The sequence below is a fragment of the Rosa chinensis genome, chromosome 7 (assembly GCF_002994745.2).
Source record: "Rosa chinensis cultivar Old Blush chromosome 7, RchiOBHm-V2, whole genome shotgun sequence".
Taxonomy (NCBI): domain Eukaryota; kingdom Viridiplantae; phylum Streptophyta; class Magnoliopsida; order Rosales; family Rosaceae; genus Rosa; species Rosa chinensis.
The window spans coordinates 32,104,118-32,126,478 of record NC_037094.1 but is presented as its reverse complement, the minus strand read 5'-3'; the positions used below and the strand labels follow the sequence as shown (position 1 = coordinate 32,126,478).

The 22,361-nt window shown below is 37.9% G+C and overlaps 1 protein-coding gene across 2 annotated transcripts; it reads left to right on the top strand.

Moving 5' to 3' along the window:
• Positions 1-13,462: 13,462 nt before the first annotated feature.
• Positions 13,463-15,563, top strand: LOC112180609. Of its 2 annotated transcripts, XM_040511938.1 has the most exons (5): positions 13,472-13,770; positions 13,850-13,889; positions 14,669-14,757; positions 14,847-14,879; positions 14,978-15,563. In XM_040511938.1, the coding sequence occupies exons 1-5, from the start codon at positions 13,658-13,660 to the stop codon at positions 15,024-15,026; spliced, it is 324 nt and encodes a 107-aa protein (XP_040367872.1). In that variant the 5' UTR covers positions 13,472-13,657; the 3' UTR covers positions 15,027-15,563. The 2 variants fall into 2 exon arrangements, 1 of the variants encoding a protein (XP_040367872.1); XR_005803852.1 differs by lacking the exons at positions 14,669-14,757; positions 14,847-14,879; positions 14,978-15,563 and adding an exon at positions 14,350-14,385 and having other exon boundaries at positions 13,463-13,770.
• The last annotated feature ends 6,798 nt before the right edge of the window (positions 15,564-22,361 follow it).

Below are 22,361 nucleotides of genomic sequence, written 5' to 3'. Positions count from 1 at the left end.
TTCATTTCTACTTATGGACCAGGAATATTTGACAGAAAAGTAAAACCTTGGCATTAGAGTTGATGTTAATCGTTTGCTTTGCTATTAGCCATTGAGTTAATAAATCCAACGTCAATTTGGAGTTTTATTTTATATATCATTTGGAAAGCAAAACAACTATTCTATAATGTATGTGTTTGGAGTTGGCAATAAGGTATTTTTCAATAACCAACTGATTTCCTCTATCTATTTTCTTCTCCATGTATTCTTTTTTAATTTAACCTGCTACAACTTAGAATTCAACAATATGAACAATTTATATTGTCAGTGTTCATAAATTTTCAGCCTAGCTTATGTAACATAAATAAGGGAGTCTCCATAAAGGCAATCTCAGCTCCAACTCTCCAATAAAAGAACTTAACGTTGACCAAGTCAACGGAGAAAAAATAATAACTCAGAGATCCTTGGCCGGGTTTATCATCTGGGGCTTCTGGGCTGCTTTGGTGATCAAATGGAAAGATCCTTGGCCGGGTTTCAATCAATAGTAACTCAGAGATTGTCAATTTAAAGAAGCAAATCAATCAATATTAATCATCTATCTTATTCGTTGATTGGGTCTCCTTTCCTCTTGATTGATTCTGGAATTAGGCGTTTCAAATGGTCTCAGGTACATTCCGTTCATTGGTGGATCCGCGTCTCTTTGGCTTTGGAGGTACCGATTGCAGGTTCGTTCTCAGTCGGCTGATCGTGTGTGAAAGAAAGGATTCTTGGTGCACTGGTACTCTTCCCGGTTAGTTTATTTGGTGCTCTGCTTCCTCAAAGCTCAGGTACGGATCTTATTCCTTCACTGGTTAATCATCTTGGGTTTAGTTCTTTGTAGTCCGATGTGTGTCTCTCAATTGATCACTGCGTGTCTTTTGTTGCTGTTAGTTATCTTTTTGATGTATGATTGTTAGGTTAAATTATGCTCTGTTTGCTTTCTTCATATTTGAAACCAATATAGATTCAAAAGGTTTTATTGATCTGCTTCGGTCCTTAGTTATGGTTGATGTGATTGATTCCATCCATATTTATTAGCTTGACCTTGCTTTTGGTATAACTCTCATTTGGAATTGGGTGACTCTAGCTGTCATTATAAGTTGGATCCTTGTGATTTTAACTTACTTGTTTGTTCTTATTAGAGGTGGCAAACGGGCTGCTAAGCACGAGCATAGCACAGCACGGACCAGACACACTTAAAAGAGGCCCGGCACGGCCCAAGCCTGTTAGTGGCCAAGAACGACCCGAGCACGTTAGAATAACGAGCCGCGTTGGGCCTAGGAAGATTGGTCCATTGGCCCGACCCGGCACGAGCACGACATATTGTGGGCCGGCCCATTACAAACACAAAATTTCATTTTGTTTTAAAAAATATTTAAAAACCACAATGATGAGAATTGAATTTTAGACCTCTAGACAATTCCACCAATGCTATTTCTTTATATTGTCAAAATAGTGAAATAAAACATTATATCCTTATTTTGACATAAAGTATTTTTTCTAATCTCATAATAATACAACTATAGAATGAAGGAAATAATAATATGATACTAAATCTTCATTATATTAATAAAGATTAATCTCACAATAGTATACTACAAGTAATATATTTTGAGTTATTTTTTTCTTTCTTTCTTTCTTTCTTCTAGTGGAATATAAAAAATATTAGAAAACTAATCTTAAGAAGCTAAGATTAAGAAAAATATTGTAGAACTTAATTTATTTTAATTTTCTAAATAGTTAAATAAAATTAATTTTTATTTATTCAAATTAAGATTTTAAAATCGTGCTTTATAGTGGGTAGGCACGAGCACGGCCTGGCACGATATGGGCTCGGGCTATGGGCCGGACCGAGCTTAATGTTTAAGTAAATGGGCTGGCACGAGCCCGACACGATAATAAATGGGCCGGCCCAAGCACTGCACGAAGCACGATTAGGCCCGCTTAAAATGGGCCGGGTCAGGCCGGGCCGGCCCGTTTGCCACCTCTAGTTCTTATCATGAATCTTTTTAATAGATTCTGGGTAACTTGTTTGCTCCTTTGTTTCTTGTTCAACTGAATGAAAAACTCAATAATGACCACACTCCTAGCAAAACAGCAAGAGACTCTATGGAAGACTCCAATGAAGAGCCCTTTGGATGTAATAATTTACAATGACAATGCTATGTTGGAACTGCCATGGTTGTTCACGGCAAGGTTTAGTTGTGCAAACTACCTTTTTACTCTCTCTTTTGTATGTGGATGTTTTGTGTCTTTACTCCCTTAAAAACTTAGTATAACAGGTACCTCATCAGGTTGGTAATTTGATGAAGGACAGTAGCTTGCACCATTTTATAGTCTGTAAGAGAAATATAATTCAAGGCCATCAGAGATCTGCAAATTAAGAAGCTTGAGTAGTCTTAGTGTAATACTCCAGAAATTCGTCATTATTTTTCGAAGACTGTCCAGAATTTATTCGATGGTTGTTGGTATGTGTACGTAGTTTGAGGATGAGGTAGAAGTATTTCGGATGAATAATTACTCGACACAGTCTATTTTTGAGGGGTCAAAGAGTTGAATTTTTATTCATTTGGTTTCTCTAAAAACTTCCTTCATAAAAGTCGTAGAGCGCGTCGATACGAGTTCGTGGATATGCGGCACCCGAAAATCAGAGTTCGTATGAGAAAGTTATGGTCAGCGGAAATTTCTACTAATTTTGGAAAGTATATAAATAGAGGTTTATGTTTTAGGAATTTCATTATTTACATTTTCAAAAATTTCTCTTTTTGAAAATATTCTTTCTCTCCGTTCTGTCTCATTGAAACCCTAGGATCCGGAGGTTTTGTGTTTGACTCGACCCAAACCCGGAAACCTGACCCCACTTTTTCGGCCAATTCCGGCCACCTCCGGCGACGGCTCTCGCTCAGATCGACCCAGACTTGCCTGGCGGTTCTTCTTGTGGTGGTGGCTTGCATCGAATCTCACCCACGGTAGCGCATCGAAGCCGCGAAGATAGAGACAGTCGGACTCAATCGGAAATCTCAACTCCGGTGACTGCCAAGGGTGAAACTGGTCTTGTTCTTCTCGTGGGAGAATCCTCGTTCGATCCATGGTGGTGGTTTTGGATGATTTGCACCGGAGCATAGTCAACTCGAGGTGAACAGTATATCTCGGCTTGTGAGCTTGATTCCGGCTGATCTAGGCTGAGTTGGTTCAAACTCCAGGTATTAAACTTGCTCCACTTGGTATTATATCCATTTTGGACAGTTGGATTGTTGTGGTTTTGAGTTTGGCTAGTGGCGGTGTGCCACCACCTATGGCAGCACTTAGCGGCGTTTCCGGCTATGTCATGGGCAGCTTTTGATTTTATATATCATTTACTCATTGATACGAACATTGGGGGATTCGAACTTTAATCGCTTTGTGTTTCGAGTACTGAGATGTGACTATATGTGATTAGGTACTTGATGAAGTATTCTTGGACATATATTTTGTGGGTGTGTTATCTCTGTTCTGTATAGAAGACTCAGCGGGATTTAGAAGCGAGTAATCTCACAATATTCATTTACGAACGAGTTTACCTTATCGTTTTGAGAGTTATTTATTTCACTGCAAACTACAGTTGGTATTAGTAGCGTTCGTGAGTGAATGACTACATATATATATATATATATATTTACGTGAAATATGTATATTCTTATGGGTTGATGGGTGATTTAAACAGTATGTATGATGAGTTTCATTCCATTATTTTGAGGCTTGGCTTTTCGGGAGACAATATGTTAGGAATTGGGAATTTCTATTGTTTGAAAAGTTTCAAAATTTTGTGTGAGTTCCTTAAACGAGATTTTAAATGTTTTGATCTAACAACCGGTGATCTGAAGATCTGAGAGTCACAGATTGTGATTTATTCTTTGGATTTGATTTAACATTTTGGGTCCAGAGTGACTTGCTTAATTTAATGAATCTGACGACCGGGGGTCTAAGGATTCGGAGGTCACTGGTGGCATCTCCATTTGATTTGATTTAACATTTTTGGTTCCAGAGTGACTTGCTTAATATTTTGATCTGACTTGCTTAATATTCAGAGGTCACGAAGGTCTGAGGATTGAGAGTCGCAAGTTGTGACATCTCTTTGAGAGTTATGTAACATTTTGGTCTTGAGTTACCGCTTTTAAATGTTTTGATCTAAAGGTCAGGGACCTGAGGACCCGGGGTCACTGGGAGTGACCTCAGCCATATACATCGGGACTCCACACCTTTGGCCGCGTGTTGTGGATACGATCAGTTAGAGTTCTAGTCCGTTGCTATTGTACTCATGGGGAGTAGATGGGAGTCAGTTGATGCTCATGAGTATGTATTTTAAAAGGGAGTTTGGGGATTCTTTCTTTTAATGTTCAGGGTGGACTTGTTTTTCGTATTTATTTGTTGGGGCAACAATTTATATGATTTGATCATTGAGCTGACTTTTATTGTCCAGGTTGGATCGAAGTATCATATTCGATTTATTAGGTTAACAATAGATATAATTTGTTGTGTTGTTGATTTTCATTATCCAGGTTGGATTGATTTATCATATTTTAATTGTCGGAGTTTCAATTAACATGATTTTTTCACGGAGAAACTTTTGTTGTATTTTTTTTGGAAAAGAATATTGTTTTTGGGAAGCATGATATGTGTTCATTTTTCTTGAGTTGAAAGATTTTCCTCGTTTTGGTGTGAGTTGTGTGGTTTTCTATTTTGAGTTGCTCATACAAGCTTTCATAAGTTTACAAGGTTTGTTTTTTGGCAACCCAGTGCACTATTCGATGGTGTAGTGGTTAATCATGCAGGTTAGGGTAATTGTGACTGAAGTTGAGTTTCTAGAGTTGCAGCTTTACTGTAGGAAGACAATTTTGTAACTTTACTGTTATTAAGACTTCCGCTTTGTAGTAAGCTCTGAGTTTTTTTTTTAGCAGAAATAGTAAGCTCTGAGTTGCATTTACTTATTATTTTGCTATGGAAATTTAATTTGAAAACTTATGTAGTATTTGAATATGCGGAGCGAGTCTGTATTGACATAGTGGGTTCATGGCAACAGTATGTATTTGGTTTAAAAGGAAAAAAAATTTCAGGTATTTTGTATTGATGGCTGAACCATCACGCATGTTGTGGGATTGTATTTGATTTTTAATTTTGTTTAAAAATCAGGGCGTGACACTTAGTCCCTAATAGTCACAAATCAAGCACGATGATTAGCTCAAACATGAGCAATGTCTATTATAAAGAAACCGTGTTATATTGGGAAATTCTAAGGTAAATACATTTATGTTATACACATATTTATAGATGTGACAGTAAATTTTTTTATCTCAAGTTATCAGTTTCAATTATATGTAAATAGTGGTAATTTTTTCTTTTTCATGTAGCAAATTTAGTTCAATTAAATTATAATTTTGGTTAAAATAGATGAAAAATGTGTGTATTGTAAACATCCAAGAACCATAGACAACCCCGTATTTTATTATATTAACATCTTGTAACAAGTTTCTTCTACATTTCTTTTCGAGGAGTGAATCCCACACTCATTCTTTCCGTTTTTGATTGAAATTCTTATAAAAAAATTAAATTACTAAAGAAAAATTTAAGTTACTAAAAAATAAAATACGGATTGTGAATTGTAAAATGGGGAGTGTGAATTTCACTCCCCTTTTCTTTATATATGGTACACCTTCTTTCCAAGCCAAAGCTAGCCTCTCTCGCCTGGTTCGCTAGATATATATTCTCAATAAAACAGTTCATTTTCTTGGTGTTTGCACCTGTTTTTTGCACGTCGACCTACTAAGCTCTCGCTGTTGGATGAGAGAGAATTTTGGCTGAGATTAAGTAAAGGCCAAGAATGAAGTCACTCGATCATTCGGCCGAGAATGAAATTAATTGAAATGAAGGTGTTGACCAAAATAAGAGTTTCTCGGTCACTCGATCGAGATTATAGTTTTGAGTCGTATGACTGGGCGTTGTTCGATCGAGATTAGAGTTTTGAGTCTGAGATAAAAACATCGTTCAATCACTCGACCGAGGTTTGAGATTTTGGGTCGAACGACCCAAAAGATGATGAAATTGGATCACACGGTTACATGGTTGGAAAATCCATGTTCAAATGAGTGACTACGTAGATGGGCCGAGAAGGAGCTTAGATATGCTCGGCCAAGCCCAACTGACAAACATCGGCCGAGGAGTCCGTTCAAGGAAGGAATCCTCACGAGGAAAGAATTTAAATCAATTAAGGATTTCAATTGTGAAGATTCCATATATCAGCCGAATCATAACATTTATGGATGAATCAACCAAAAAAAGGAAGATGAATCCTACTTGAATTCCATGTGTTAGAGAGCAAGTTAGCCTAGGTTTTTGATTTGTATATATAGCACCTTGTAACTCATTGTAAAGGGTCCTGCACCACACAAACAAATCAATATACAACTTTTACTCTCAAACTTTGCTCTTGCTATCTCATAGGTACTTTACCTTCGATTCAACTTTCATAACTTGTTTTCATTTCTAGTTTTTTTCTATTTCAATTCAGTACTTTACATTCAAGCATTTTACTTTCTTGTTCATTTACTTTATATGCACTTTCTTTTCGCACTTAGGAGTAGTTCATAACGTAGAATTATCATCCATTGATCTTTTTCGGCCAGTCCGAATTGGGTCGATGTGATTCGCTGTTCAAACACACATAATCTCACAACGCTTTGACAACCGAGTCCATTTCACCTTCGTCTTCACCGTGATCTGCGAGTACCTTCACCAGATAGATCTCTCGCTTGTCACCTGAACATTTGAGTTTACTCAAGAAGTGAACCTGATAGAAGATCCCGGTCAGGATTGACGCCTAACCGAAGTCCTTGCAACAGAGGCATTAGAACCTAACGGCCGAGAGGGCTCCTTCCTCGGCCTTCAATCATTTGATAAGAAGTCAGATACAAGCGCAAATCAGATATGAACCTCGTTCGGCCATTCGGCCGCGAGTTGGCACGCCCGCACAATTTCAGAAGGACAATTCAACCACAGGTCCCTCGGCCCTCATTTTGGCCGAGACGATTTTGAGGCAAACACTTAGTTAATTGATTTCTGGACTAACTAGTGCACCAATAGTTTGCCAATGAAATAGTTAACTGACTTTTGTCAATGATCTAGTATTTCTACTACATCTCTGTCTTGGTTTTCTAAGGAAATATTATTCTTGTCATCAAGACCATTATTCACTTTTTTTTTAGTGTCCCATTACTGTCATGTTACTAACTTCTCTTAATTATCACGGTTCTATGCACTCCAATTGAAAACGGAAAAAGGCGTCACCAATTTCGTTGAGCACTTTTTTTTTTTTTGGAGATTAAACATCAAGAGGTGTTATTGAAACACAAAAAGATTACACTGAGACAACAGCCTCCCAAAGGAAGCAACAACCACCAACAAGGCTAAAAAAAGCCCAAACTAAGAACAAAACAAACAAACAACAGCCACCAACTAACTGCAACCACCGACAAGAAGGACGAAGCAACCGAGCCATGGCAAAGAAGTCAGCAACCAAATCCAACCATGTCGAACGCGCAGGAGTGAGACCCATGCCAAATTCGATGCACCAAGCCATCAGATTTCCAAGGATCAAAGCCAACACCATCTCCACCACATCAAACCAAATCTGCCAAGAACAAAGTAACCAGATAAACAACCAGATAAACTGGATGGAAGGATCGGGTGAGATCTGGTAAGGGATCACAGAAACAGGCACCACAGGGTACACAAAATCTTGTAGCACCACCCAATGCGATAGGAGGTAAACCCCACTTTGAAAGCTCCAAAGAGCGAGAGAACCGATATTGGCAGAAGAAAGATGAACAAGGGGAAGAGGATGAAGACAGAAGAAACTGGAAAAAGGAAGATTGGGAACAACAAGAACCAAACAGGGCCAAAACGGAGACAAACTCTGAGTAAAATCGCCCGGGACAACAGACGGAAAGAAAACTGAAATTAAAAGGCCGAGCATAGATACATAAAGACTCACGAAGAGGGAAAATTGATTATCAGTACCCCCCCCGACTTTCAAGGCAAAGATCCAGATCAGAATGATCTAGATCTGGCAAGAAAGGGGGGAGGAGGAGGAGTAAAACTCAAGCGGTGGGTTTGTTTAGAGAGAAGTGAGAGTTTCTCTCCCTAGAAAAGTGGAATGTGTCACTACTTAAATATGTTGAGAAAATTACTACACGCCATATTACCATATTCTAGTCTAGAATCCAATTTGAGGTTTGAAGAATTAGTTGATGTGATATTGCTGGTATGTTACATTATATCTAAACCGTTTGAGTCGGAAATTTATGATTCAGGCTATTTTTATTTGTTCATGTTACAACTTCTTGTTAATGGGTCTTTGGATGTAATTAACTTCTTTTTTCTCACCTCCTACATCAGGGCTCACATAAATAACTCAATTCAATTGGCCCAGACTACTACCATATAGCAATGTCACGTTGTACTCTGGGATACGAGTAGTGGATGTTAAATATGGGCACCTGATCAAATGCTGAAATTTAGCCCAACAAGAACCCACTTCACTAAAAGATTTATGTGCTCACTCACTCCATGCAAAAAGTCAGTTATGGGCTCCAAAAACAGAGCTTAGCTCTACCAAAACCACAATGACTTCTGATCTCAATCCCAACTGCATCAGCACCTGAAGGTATACGAGAAGGGATTGCGTGTGGCGAGGATTCGCGAAGAGATGATAGATCTCAAGGCGTTAAGGTCGAAGACACTCCGATTCATCTCCACCATTTATTTGCAGATGAACAAGTCTGAGAGCATGATCAAATGCGTGAGGGTGTTGAGAGAGGGCGACACAGGTGATTAGCGCCCTAGTCTTTTGGTGATGGCCATAAAGGCTTGGTTGGGGAAGTACGGTGAAGCCTAGAAGGAGCTCAGGCACAATTGTCCTGGTTCTCTAATGATTAAGACTGTCTAGCAGTGCGACTCATTAATCATAACGATATCATTTGGATTCAGTCTTCTCCTTCGAGGTAGAATGTGTATTAAAGTATTACTGTTGGTGACTCATGGAGGAGCTTAGGGCTAGTTTTAAATTCCTGTTTTTGACTAGCTAATTTAATTGTGAGTTGTAGAACATGTTGATACAATTTTGGTGGAAATCGGAGAAGTTTGATATTGATTTTGAATTTCCGAAGTTCGCTATCATGATAATCGATTTACGAGAATCTGACCATCCAATTTCTCTCGGTTCTACCCTAGAACCTTTGAATTAACGAATTGGTGTTAGTGGTAAAATTTGAGTTGAACCGAGAAGATTTGGACACTTTGGTTTACGAGGGGTTTCCGTTTTCATTTTAGAATCGTATTCAATTTAATTTGTGATGCGGCTAAAATAGCCTCACAATTTAACCCCGCAAAATGTAGTTGTTAGTATAGGATAAGCAGGGATCGTTCAGTCCGGGGATTGTAGGGTACACCTAAACAAAAAGGTCAATTTAAATTAGTAATTAATAAAACAAGCATTTATCTAAAAATTCACACAAGAAACAACCATAAAAAGGGGGGATTCAACTTTTGGTTTCTAAGTTCCCACGAAATAAAACAAAAAGATAAATATATACATGTGATCGACTTCTTCACACTCAAATCAGAATTTCCAAATCATATCAACATGCAATGAATTATTTCAATCTAAACAACCTAAAATCGTGCCAACACTAAATATCAGAAATGAATTCGAAGTACAAGTCTGAAGAGATCGAGTACCACTTTAATTCTTCTTTAATCTCCTAAGTTAGGAAAAGTCCATAACTTAAAATATTTCATATAAAACATCACGTTAATACTGAAGAGCATCCGTCAACATTAAATATGAATCATTAAGTGCAATTAGAATTATGAATCCAAACATGTATGCATCCATAAGAAGTTACAAACGCACAAACATGTAGCATATAATCTCGACCATTGTACATAGCCTTTACCACATCAATTTATGCCCCAAAACGATTAGGTGAATCAGAACACAAATTTGGCTTTATTAACCTACAGATTAACATATTTATTCAACCAAAATCATATGCTTAAAGATATAAAGGATGGCACAAAATCATATTGTAAAGATATCATAAACAAATCAAGAACATAAAGAAACAAATCTGAAAATTACTAACATAAACTCATTCTCAACAAAAATCCAATTCCAATGACAAAGTTCATAAACGAAATCTGAAATTCAATACTAAAGAGAAGGAAAACAGAAATAAGGGCCATGGATTACACTTTTTGATCTTCAAGGAAGCTTGGCGAACGTCAAGAGAACACAAAGCCTGGCCTTCAAGAACACGAACAGCCTTGGAGAAGTCCTAGAGCTCTTCACGACAAGAGGCTTTTTCTGAATATTTGGAGAGGGTTTTGGAGAGAAGAGAGCTAAGCTAATGAACTGAATTTTGTATGAAGAAGTGATGATTTTGGAGTAGAAAATGGCTGCTATTTATAGTGGAATTCTCATCTCTTGTGATGCAATCATGGCCAATCATCTTGAGGTGATTTCTCCTCCAAATTTGCTTGATTTTCTCATGACAAAGTCTTGATTTTTCTGATCTCTTTTCCCCTTAATGACTCATTGTATATTCCTTGAATAGTGACCAGATACATCCCTTATTCCTTTCCTTTAAATTGCACTAATATCTTCTTCCAATTGTGCACATAATGAACTCCTACAATCAAGAAAAATCAGATTTTAATTGGTGTCTATAATCAATAGGAAATAAGATAATCAAGAATAAATTTGATTATAAACACTCCCTTTTATCTCCTTGAATTCTTCCTGATTTTTCCTTTAAGTTTTCCTTGAATACATCACTCAAGAGTTCTTAATGGGATAGACTCTTTTTAAAATAAGAAAATCAAAAATTAGAAAGTTTAAAAGAAGAAAGTTTCCTAAAACAAAATAGGAAATATTTCCTAAAATGAAAGAAGAAAGTTTCTAAAATAACTCATCCTTCATTTACTCTCATTTCTGCTCTTTTTCGCTTGTTTTCTCCATTTCAGTCCTTGAAGTACCTAAAAACATAAACTATGTTATAATTATTAATTTTAAGAGAATAACTTAGCAAAATGAGGGAAAATACATAATTAAAATGTCACACTTTGTGCTTTTATCAAATACCCCCACACTTAGCTTTTGCTAGTCCCTTAGCAAAATCAAAACAAAAGACTCAACCAAAATAAACAATTCACTACCAGACTCTACACAAATGACACACAAAGATTATATTGCCCTTAACATTTGTCTCAGAAATCCTTACTCTCATGGCATCAAAATTAGCACTTAATCAAGAATCAATATTTAAATATTCGAGAGTTAATTGAAGCATATAATCCACATATAAATAAGTAGGACTTAGGTGTAACAATGGTGATGGGTGGAGCTCAGCATGTTTCAGACAAGTATGATTCATATTCTCACAAGGTATCCACTATTTCTTCTCTCAGATCAAGGCAATGCTTAAAAGCTTATAATCACTCAATTATATGTGAGAGAAAATATTTTGAGGCATTCAAATAGCTGACATATATAAGAAACGAAAAGCACTTTGTGAATATAATTTTTCAAGATCTCATGAAAGATATCAACTACTTGCACGGATGGACCCAAGCCATAGGTTCAACTCTTATAACTCATCTCCACAGATCAAAGGCTGTCCCATCTTAAGGATCAAAGAGGACTTTAAAGGGTTGAAATAGGGCTAAGGTTCAAGGTTTTAAGAAACAAAGGTTAAGGAATGTCAAAGTATCCTAAAAAGCTAGTAGAGCTTTTGTTGATGTAGAAAGACTTCTAGAAATCCACCAAGGCATAAAAAAAAAAAAAATGTCACACCCATAGAGGCAAAATATGAGGCCTAATATCTTCATGTTAGGCACAAACTTCATTCTAAACTTCCTTTGAACTCTCGTGAACTGGACAAAGACCAAATTTTTATGTAATGGGCCTTCAATTCAAAACAATCTCCAAATTCACCAAGTATGAGGGACTAAAATCCATAGACATATTTTTCTTTTTTCTTCTTTTTCTTTTCTAGCCGTACACATTGTTTTCTTTATTTCTTTGTCACGGCTTCCACATTTTTTTTCTTATGGACAAGTCTACCCCCACACTTGAACTTTCACCTCTTTTAAATCTTCATCTTTGCCACCCTCATCCAGTAAGTCTCAAAAGATAGCTCTACTAAATTTTTAGAACAAAGGGTAAGGTTGTAAATATACTAAGGTTCAGGGTTAAGGATTTTAAGGGTGATGAAAGAAAAGGTTTAATGTAGGCTCAAAGTGGTTAAACTAGGGGGTCCCACGACGGGCACAAATATGGACACAAGTTAATTTGGCTATGGTGGTGATTCCTAGGGTGCCTCTATCCTTTCCAGAATCAGGGACATGTATTGATAAAAGTATCAACAAGCACAAGAGTGAATTCTAGCATTCTCTAGTCCATCAACCTTAATCTATAGCAAGCAATCAATCAAATGAAAGATAATGAGATCATCAAAACATCGCCAAGAAAATAAGAATATATTTTTTTATCACTCCAAGAAAAAGGGACATGGCTCAAATATCTCACATGGCTTTTATAGATCAAAACTCATCCTAACATGCTCATATTCTGTACCAAGGTGTTGAGCAAAAATAGTAAATAAATATACTCAACACAATCTCACTCTATTTCATTAACGGAAATAGAGTTTTATTATGTTAAGTTCGGACCCATTCGAGATAGATAATATCCCTTAATTACAATCCCTTGCTTCAAGGGAAAACCCTTTGATTCCAAATACGAAGACAAGAATTCCATGGAGAGGAGTGTGTTTGTTTGATTTTGTGGCTGTACCCAGAGTGTTTATCAGCCTGCCTACGTACCCCAGAAGGGATCAAGCCACTCGTAGTTCAGATTTTTGGGAAGGTTTGGATGCTTCGATGAGTAAATGACCCACCAAAGAACTTTGGTTAAGTGTTTGGGTGATTTGAATACGGAAATTTGGATGACTTCTGTGGTCACTAGGATTTGGTGAATTTGGTTTAGGGAAAACCAGGGATTCAGTTAAGGTCGCGGTTGCATCCAGATTTAAATCCAGACTGCCTACATACCCCGTGAAGGGATCAAACCACTGTAGTTCAACATTTGGGATTTTCGGTTTTGTACCAATTTTTTACTCAACGGGTAGTATTTTGAACTCGTCGAGGAAACATATTTTGGTAAACACCCAATTTTAGTAGAATGTCCACTGATTTGAATTGGGCACCCAAATGTGCCGAGCTTCATCATGGGCCATGGACTCTGCAACAGGCTTTGTGCCATCTTTCCCTCCTTTAATCGAACCCAAAGTTTTGCGAAACTATGGCACCGGCTTTCTAGAGTGGGCCTGCACTTCTTCGAAATTTAGTTGGTAGGAGATATGAGCCCAAAAGCTTGCAAGTTGCAACATCCACGACTTGACTTTTCTTCTTTACCCAGTTTATCTGCTCAACAAACTGAACTCCCAAAACTCTATCTAGTAGGCATCTTTTCTCGATAAGCTTCAAATCCTGTAGAGAACATATCTGGTGTGATCATCAGCTTAGGATAAAGATTGGCTTGGAAATGGAGATCAACTGGTTTAGCTTAATTAGGAGAAGGAGACTCCATGCCTGGCCCTTCATAAATAGCGGGATCCATGCAGGCGATGCTGCACTCTTAATCGGAAACTTGAATCGGTAAAGCCTCCAGCTTTCTTCTCTTTTCTCCCTGGGTTTTGATTAATTGAAACGCTGAGCGGATTTAATTTCTTTGCAGGTGTAGTACAGATCCCTGTTGCGGCTATGCAGCTTTTCTGGTACGACCTCCTTCTGTGAACACATAATTAATTGAACCATTCTTCTTCTCTTTTTTTTTTTTTGGGCATTTGTTTGTTGTCCACGTAGACCACCGATTCAAACTTGGAGTTATCATTTCAGCTGCATACTTTGTGTTTTTGTCATCTTGCCATTCAACTACAGCATGCTTCACACCTTTTACAAACTTTAGAAACTTGCAGCACAATATAATTGGATGCTCATGCTCTGAAATCATGCTTTGAGATTCTTTTGTTTTTTATGTGTATTGTTGAGTTTCTCACCGCCAAGAATTTATTTACAGAGGATATCATCATCATCACTTTGGCCTTGTCTCTTTATGCATCAAAGTCCAAAGTCTTATTGCTTTTTCCTTTCTACACCACCGCTTGTCTCCTTCTTTTATTTTTGCTTCAAAAAGCTTGTCTACCATGACTAACCATTATATGGCTTCATGTGTAGGTGACAACTCAGGTCACACGTTAATCATCAAGGTAGGATATTATATTTTGAATATTGCTTTTGTTTTCTTTTGGTTGAGAAGAGTCCACGTAGTAGACATCGGTGTTGGACTATGAATCAGGAGAGTGCCTTGTTCCTTGTTCTTTTTTTTTAGCTTTAAATAGTACAAAGCTGTAGTGGAGTGTCCTCTGAGAGTCATGGTTCCATATCGTCGTCTTCTCCTTCTTTTTCTTCCAGGCCAAGTTCTTTTCTTTTCTTTTTCCTTTTCCTTGCCATCCTTTAGAATCCACCGTTTGAGAGCCTTTTGTGAATGACGCAAGTGCCAGCGCAGGCAAGGATTTTGACAGCAAGTAGAAGCAGGAATTTTGACAGCAACCATCATTCCATCACCGGGATTTGGTGGACAAGGTGAGTCCAATGTTCTCATAGAGAAGTGGGCAAGCTTCTGCTTCACAGCATGGTCTCAGGTTTCTGATTTGCTTTCTCCTCGCTTACAGGTTGCTAGAAGCACTTCCAAGAGGACATCAAGGGTAAATTCTTTTCTCCATGCACCAATTTTATGTTTTGTGAAGTTGATGTTTTGGCTGGTGTGTTCTTTGCGTGGCTTACTTTGCAACTGGGGTGCAAGGCCATTTGCTGCGCTGTGGTGGAAAGGGAGACAGGAGGCTTTTGGTTAGGATCGTTGCTGACTTTCATGACATTCCACCAATTGGTCATACACTCGTGGATACACATGTATCATATACGAGATTGCGACCGTTCGGGGATCTCCATAGCTCCATGGCGGTGACACCAGTAAAGAGACACTGCAAAAGAAAAACAAGAAGTAGCACTGGTAGGTCAGAGAGGCATCAACCTTTTAGCGTCTGCTTCCTGGCTCCTCCCTTGAACAAAGTTGCTGGATTCTTCTTCTCTCCTTTGCAGCAGGGCTTCGCCTTCCTCTTGATGTGTTTCCCCCGTGTCCTTTCATTCTAGCACTATGCTTGCTTTTATAGAGTGTGTCGAAGATAGGATCGAGTCTTGAATTTGAATTTCAAATCAGCTTATCTCATGGCAGGTCATGTATAGCAGATAGATTCTGTTGCATTCAGTTTGAAACAAACCCCACAAAATCTGTATAGCATGATTTGAATTGAGACGTGAATGCCTCCAACTTTGACAAAACTCTTGCTTTGACCACTATTTGAATTTTGATAGCTATCTCGTTATCTTGATATTGCAGCATAATCAAATTGGAAAATAATTGCCGTGTTGTTGCATTTTTTTTTATATTATTATTTTTTTTTCAACACAAGGTTACGAAATCCATATCCACTACACATGCATATGCTTTTCATATATCTCAATTAACTAAAGAATACTATTTAAAATCATCTCAATATTGTGATCCTCTTTTAGCCATAATTTCAGAGATATTGAATCATCCTAGACGGTTAAGGGCATCCTAAGACTCAAAACAAAACAAAAGACTAAGACTGACACCAAAAAGGTTTTGGACTAGGGTTATTTCCTTTTTCATTTCGGTAACTCCTTTGGAACATGACCAGGTGAAGAGGGGACCGATTTTGGCGGAGCTCAGCTCACTTGTTTGACAGGGGACGAGACCCTTTGTCAGCACTTCTCGGATCCAAACTAGACCTTAGACATCACATCCCATCAGATGCGCCTACGATGAAGAAAGTATTTCACCCAAAAATCATTTTGACTCAATAAATAAAAGCAACGAAACTTTTTTTTAAAATTTTTGACATTTTTTTATTTTTTTGGTTTTGACAATATATATGACTCAAGACAAAAGTATAAATCCCTTCCCCCACACTTAAATATTGCATTGTCCTCAATGTAATCAATCATAAGCATGCAATGAAACAATTAAGCATATAGGAATGAAATTTATGAAAATAAATACGAAAACAAAGAAGCAAAAACGAAAATAAGAGACACAAGTACAATTCAACCTAAACAAGTGAAGGGATAGAAATGTCAAACTCTCGTTGATGGCTCCTCCACAGCTTCGGTTGAAATGGGTTGCCTCCCATGCAGCGCTTAATATTTATAGTCCTTCAGCCTGGACTCTTCTCCTTGCTCAGACAACAATGTTTTTTTTCTTTTTTGAGTTAATTTTCTTTATTTTTTTTTTCCACATTTACAACAATTAAGTATTTAACGAAATTCAAAACAAGCTAAGTATATTAATCTAAGTGAAACGCAAACAATTTACAACATGCTTAATCTAAGTGAAACACATACAATTTACAACATGCTTAAAAAAAAGGGATTTTGTCCATTTACCCCATTTCTAGGGATTTTTTTCCCACTTACCCCATTAAGTTTTTTTAATTCTCTCTTACCCAATACACTCTAAGGGAGTCTTCCCTAATACCTTTTTTTTGTTTTTAATTTTTTTTAATACCATTTTACCCTCACCCCTTTGTTACTTAGAGAGAGAGAGAAAAAATAGAAGAGAGAGAAACCATGGGAGACTTCGCCGGAGCCCGTCACCGGCCGCCGGAATCCGGTCACCGGCCGTCGGATTCCGGTCACCGGCCTCCGGATTCCGGCCAACGTTCGCCGGATTCCGGCCAACTTTCGCCGGAATCCGGTCACCGGTCGCCGGATTTCGGTCACCTAATAGAGGGGCAATAGACGTCTATTGCCCCCCAATAGACGTCTATTGGGGGCCAATAGACGTCTATTGCCCCAATAGTCTATTGCCCCCTAATAGACGTCTATTGGCCCCCAATAGACGACTATCAGCCATGTATTGCCCCCCAATAGACGTCTATTGCCCCCCAATAAAGGGGCAATAGACGACTATCAACCATGTATTGCCTCCCAATAGACGTCTATTAACCATGTATTGCCCTCCCAATAGACGACTATCAGCCATGTATTGCCCCCCAATAGACGACTATCAGCCATGTATTGCCCCCCAATAGACGTCTATTGCCCCCCAATAAAGGGGCAATAGACGTCTATCAACCATGTATTGCCCCCCAATAGACGTCTATTAACCATGTATTGCCCTCCCAATAGACGACTATCAGCCATGTATTGCCCCCAATAGACGACTATCAGCCATGTATTGCCCCCCAATAGACGTCTATTGCCCCCCAATAAAGGGGCAATAGACGTCTATCAACCATATATTGCCCCCCAATAGACGTCTATTAACCATGTATTGCCCTCCCAATAGACGACTATCAGCCATGTATTGCCCCCCAATAGACGTCTATTGCCCCCCAAAAGCAATAGACCGCTTGCAGCAATTTTAGTACCATCCCAAAAGCAAAGTAGTTTGTGTAGAACTTTTTGATTATGAATTGTTGAACAGAAAGGCGCAACGATAAATTGACAAACTGCATACCATCCCAAAGGAACAATGCCAAAAATATTTCTCATAATAATAAGTCAAATATGACTTGAACCAACATATCACATGGAATTCTATAACCCACGTACGAGCTTGATTCTTTCAGCAACCGTATAGCAATTCGAGCAGTGAACTTTGTTATGAATTAATCAATTAAGCGACGCCTGCATAATTGAAGCAACGCAACGAGCCACTGAACTATTTCGAAAACGAAGCAAGCCAAAAAAAAAAAAAAAAAACCAAACGGAGACAGATTCACCTCATCCTTCCCCTACCTAGCGTGCGGCTTTGCGGCCATCATCGACTTCAGCGAAGCCACCCACGACGACGAAGAAGACGACGGAGCCGAGGGAGGAGAGAGAAGATGATGACGGTGGTACTGCTCCCCAATCTGATATGAGAGAGAGAGAGAGGGAGAGAGAGAGAATGAAGGATCTGCTCCCCAATCTGATCGGAAACTACTGCGGCGACGACAACGAGGTTCATCGGCGGGCAGCCGGGCACCAAGGTGATGTAAAGGAACTCCGAGCTCGCTGCATAAACTCGCCACGGGCTGCACGAGAGTCGGCTTCTGGGCTGCACGACCATCGCCGGCTGCACCTTCACGGCTCTGTGAGAGAGAGAGAGAGAGAGAGAGAGAGAGAGAGTCAGATCGGAGGAGAGAGATAAGGGAGAGGAGAGAGAGCTCGATGCCATATAGTGTAGTTTATTAATTTAGCTGAGGGTAAAATTGTCTTTTTAAATTAAATTGGGTGGTTGAGAATAAAAATGTGTTGTTGGGGTAAGTGGGATAATTTTATCTTATTTTGGGGCTTTGGGTCAAGGACCCTAAAAAAAAACTTATACAAATTGCACAACAATTATAAAAAACATGCTTAATTTGGTAACACTCATAAAACTTAAACTAAATCACAATTATAGCTTGGCCTAGCAGAAATCGCAATTTGTCACCATTCCACAAATGTAGTACAAAAATTTAGCATGAATTCTATATAAACACAAAATTAATGACACTTTAAGTGCTAGAGATTTTAACAATCCCCGGCAACGGCGCCAAAAATTGATGCGGCTAAAATAGCCTCACAATTTAACCCTGCAAAATGTAGTTGTTAGTATAAGATAAGCAGGGATCGTTCAGTCCGGGGATTGTAGGGTACACCTAAACAAAAAGGTCAATTTAAATTAGTAATTAATAAAACAAGTATTTATCTACAAATTTATACAAGAAACAACCATAAAAAGGGGGGATTCAACTTTTGGTTTCTAAGTTCCTACGAAATAAAGCGAAAAGATAAATATATATTGTAAAGATATCATAAACAAATCAAGAACATAAAGAAACAAATCTGAAAATTACTAACATAAACTCATTCTCAACAAAAATCCAATTCCAATGACAAAGTTCATAAACGAAATCTGAAATTCAATACTAAAGAGAAGGAAAACAGAAATAAGGGCCATGGATTACACTTTTTGATCTTCAAGGAAGCTTGGAGAACTTCAAGAGAACACAAGGCCTGACCTTCAAGAACACGAACAGCCTTGGAGAAGTCCTAAAGCTCTTCACGACAAGAGGCTTTTTCTGAATATTTGGAGAGGGTTTTGGAGAGAAGAGAGCTAAGCTAATGAACTGAATTTTGTATGAAGAAGTGATGATTTTGGAGTAGAGAATGACTGCTATTTATAGTGGAATTCTCATCTCTTGTGATGCAATCATGGCCAATCATCTTGAGGTGATTTCTCCTCCAAATTTGCTTGATTTTCTCATGACAAAGTCTTGATTTTTCTGATCTCTTTTCCCCTTAATGACTCATTGTATATTCCTTGAATAGTGACCAGATACATCCCTTATTCATTTCCTTTAAATTGCACTAATATCTTCTTCTAATTGTGCACATAATGAACTCCTACAATCAAGAAAAATCAGATTTTAATTGGTGTCTATAATCAATAGGAAATAAGATAATCAAGAATAAATTTGATTATAAACACTCCCTTTTATCTCCTTGAATTCTTCCTGATTTTTCCTTTAAGTTTTCCTTGAATACATCACTCAAGAGTTCTTAATGGGATGGACTCTTTTTAAAATAAGAAAATCAGAAATTAGAAAGTTTAAAAGAAGAAAGTTTCCTAAAACAAAATAGGAAATATTTCCTAAAATGAAAGAAGAAAGTTTCTAAAATAACTCATCCTTCATTTACTCTCATTTCTGCTCTTTTTCGCTTGTTTTCTCCATTTCAGTCCTTACAGTACCTAAAAACATAAACTATGTTATAATTGTTAATTTTAAAAGAATAACTTAGCAAAATGAGGTAAAATACATAATTAAAATGTCACACTTTGTGCTCTTATCAATTTGCGAAAAGTTATTTACGAAATATAATTGTGTACAAGGCGACGTACCAAGCTACTGCTCGATGAAGAAACCCTTATGCGTGGTCGCCTAAATAGTACTGTGAGTGGACTTTTGTATTAAATAATGATGCAGACATTTATTTCTCAAATTAATGCTTCACTTAATTATCATAATATTTGTTGAGCATATTATTTTGGTTTCGATTATAATTTGGTTTATCGTTTGGTTTTTCCATCATGATTTTCGAATGTGAGTTTTCTATGCTTGAACTTGGATTTACGATTTATAGTGATTTTCGACGAATTATTTTCTAAGGTGGTTTCCAGAATTAAATATATTTCTATTCGTCGATTTGAGATTTCTGAAAGATTTTTCGAAATGGGATTTCGATGGAATTATATTTCGTGTTTATTTATCGACTTTCAGTTTTGGTTTTGTTTCTGATTTATGATTTATCATTTGATCTCGCTTATTTGTTATTGATTTGAGATTATTTTGACGTGTGGAACACGTCGTTGATTTTATGAAATTATCATGAGATTTACCTAGTATGATTGGGAATCGTACTCGTGTTTTCTATCGTGAGATTTTAGGGAAGGTTTATGGATTTATGGATTTATTGGTTTTTCAATTATTTTCTTCACTATACTTGGATTGATATAAGTTGTTTGTTTAGTTCTCCTCCTCACGTGAGTGGCAATCGAAGCTCCTCCTCACTTACTTTGTGTTTCTGGGTCAAAATCGATGATAGAGCTTGAGAGGCTCCAACCCAAGTCTGAGAGACTCCATGTTGTATGGTGATATTCATCTTCCCCTTACTTTATGTTTACTCTTAACCAGCGGGGCTGGTATGCTTTTACGAGATTTTGACAATGAAGAAATATGTTTTCTAAATGTTGCAGGCATCAAGATTTTATAAATTTAACTACGTGGGAAAGTATCAAAACTTTGCTCCAATTGAAGTATCTTATTTTTTTTTTTTGTCCACTCACGGTAATGTGTTTTTCAATTACTTTCTCCTGGGCCCTTCAGTTTCAATTGCCCAGTTGCAGGCTAGATTAGTTGAGGTCGGGTGTACATGGAGTTGAGGCATAGTCAACAGTACAGCTTCCACGTATTCATTTTATTCATGTTTTCCTTGTTTATCTAGTGGATTAGAATTGCTATGATAACCCGTGGGATTAATGTTATAAGTTGAGACTTGTACTTGTGAAATGGGAGATGTTGTGATTTGGGGAGCAGGGCAGCTCCAAGGGAATAAGTATGGTTTGTTTAGAAGTGTAAATGTCTTTCTACAGATTTTGGGTAGTCTATTTTTAGGGGAAGTTCTGCCAAATTTTTAGTAGGATTTCTTCTAAGGTGGGCCCATAGGGCCACTTCAGATTTCAGAGAGTGAAATCCGGGACGAGTGTTATCATCCAGGGTTGTGGAGGCTAGCCTAATGCAGCTGCAAGGGATCCATGAATTACATCGCATGGAACTGTCAAGGCTTGGAGAAGTCCTTGGCAGTAATTGAGGGAGATTACCAGCTCCCATCGTCCTTCCTTCATTTTTTTATCTGTGACTCATGAGAACAATCATTTGGTAAATAAGATTCGAAGACAGTTTGGTTATAGCAAGTACTACAATGTTGAGCCTATGCTTTCTACAGGAGGCCTTAGTTTGTGGGGGAAGCCAGACTTTACAGTCAGCATTATAGATTTTTCGAAGAATTACATTGATAGAGTGATTACTAAACCCTAATCGCCTCGCGTCCGGGTTACTTGGCTATATGGTCCCCCTTACAATGAGGATAAGGAGGCTTTCTAGAATTCTTGGAATCATCGGAACTGGAATGATGGTACTTCATGGGTGGTATTGGGAGATATGAATAAGATGGTCAACATACATGAAAAAGAAGGCGAAGCTGCTTGGAGTCTTAATCGCAGATTGTATCTGAGAGGATTTCTAAACACAAACAAACTCCTAGATATCGGTTTCAAGGGACAAAGTTTCACTTAGGCAAGGAAAGTTAATGGTGAGATTGTCCTCCAAGAGAGGCTTGATCGAAGTTTAGCGGATGAATATTGGCTTTTGACTTGGCCAGATTCTTGTTTGACTCACCTGACTAGGGTTGGGTCTGACCATAATCCTATTCTCTTTGAAACCAATCCAACCCATGAGCCCAAGCCTTCTTTCAAATTTGAAGCGCATTAGGCTGATGACTCTGAGTGTCAGCCCATAATTACTGAGAGGTGGAGAAAGTCGGCAAGGGGTTTGAATGTGTCTTTCTGGTCATCTAAT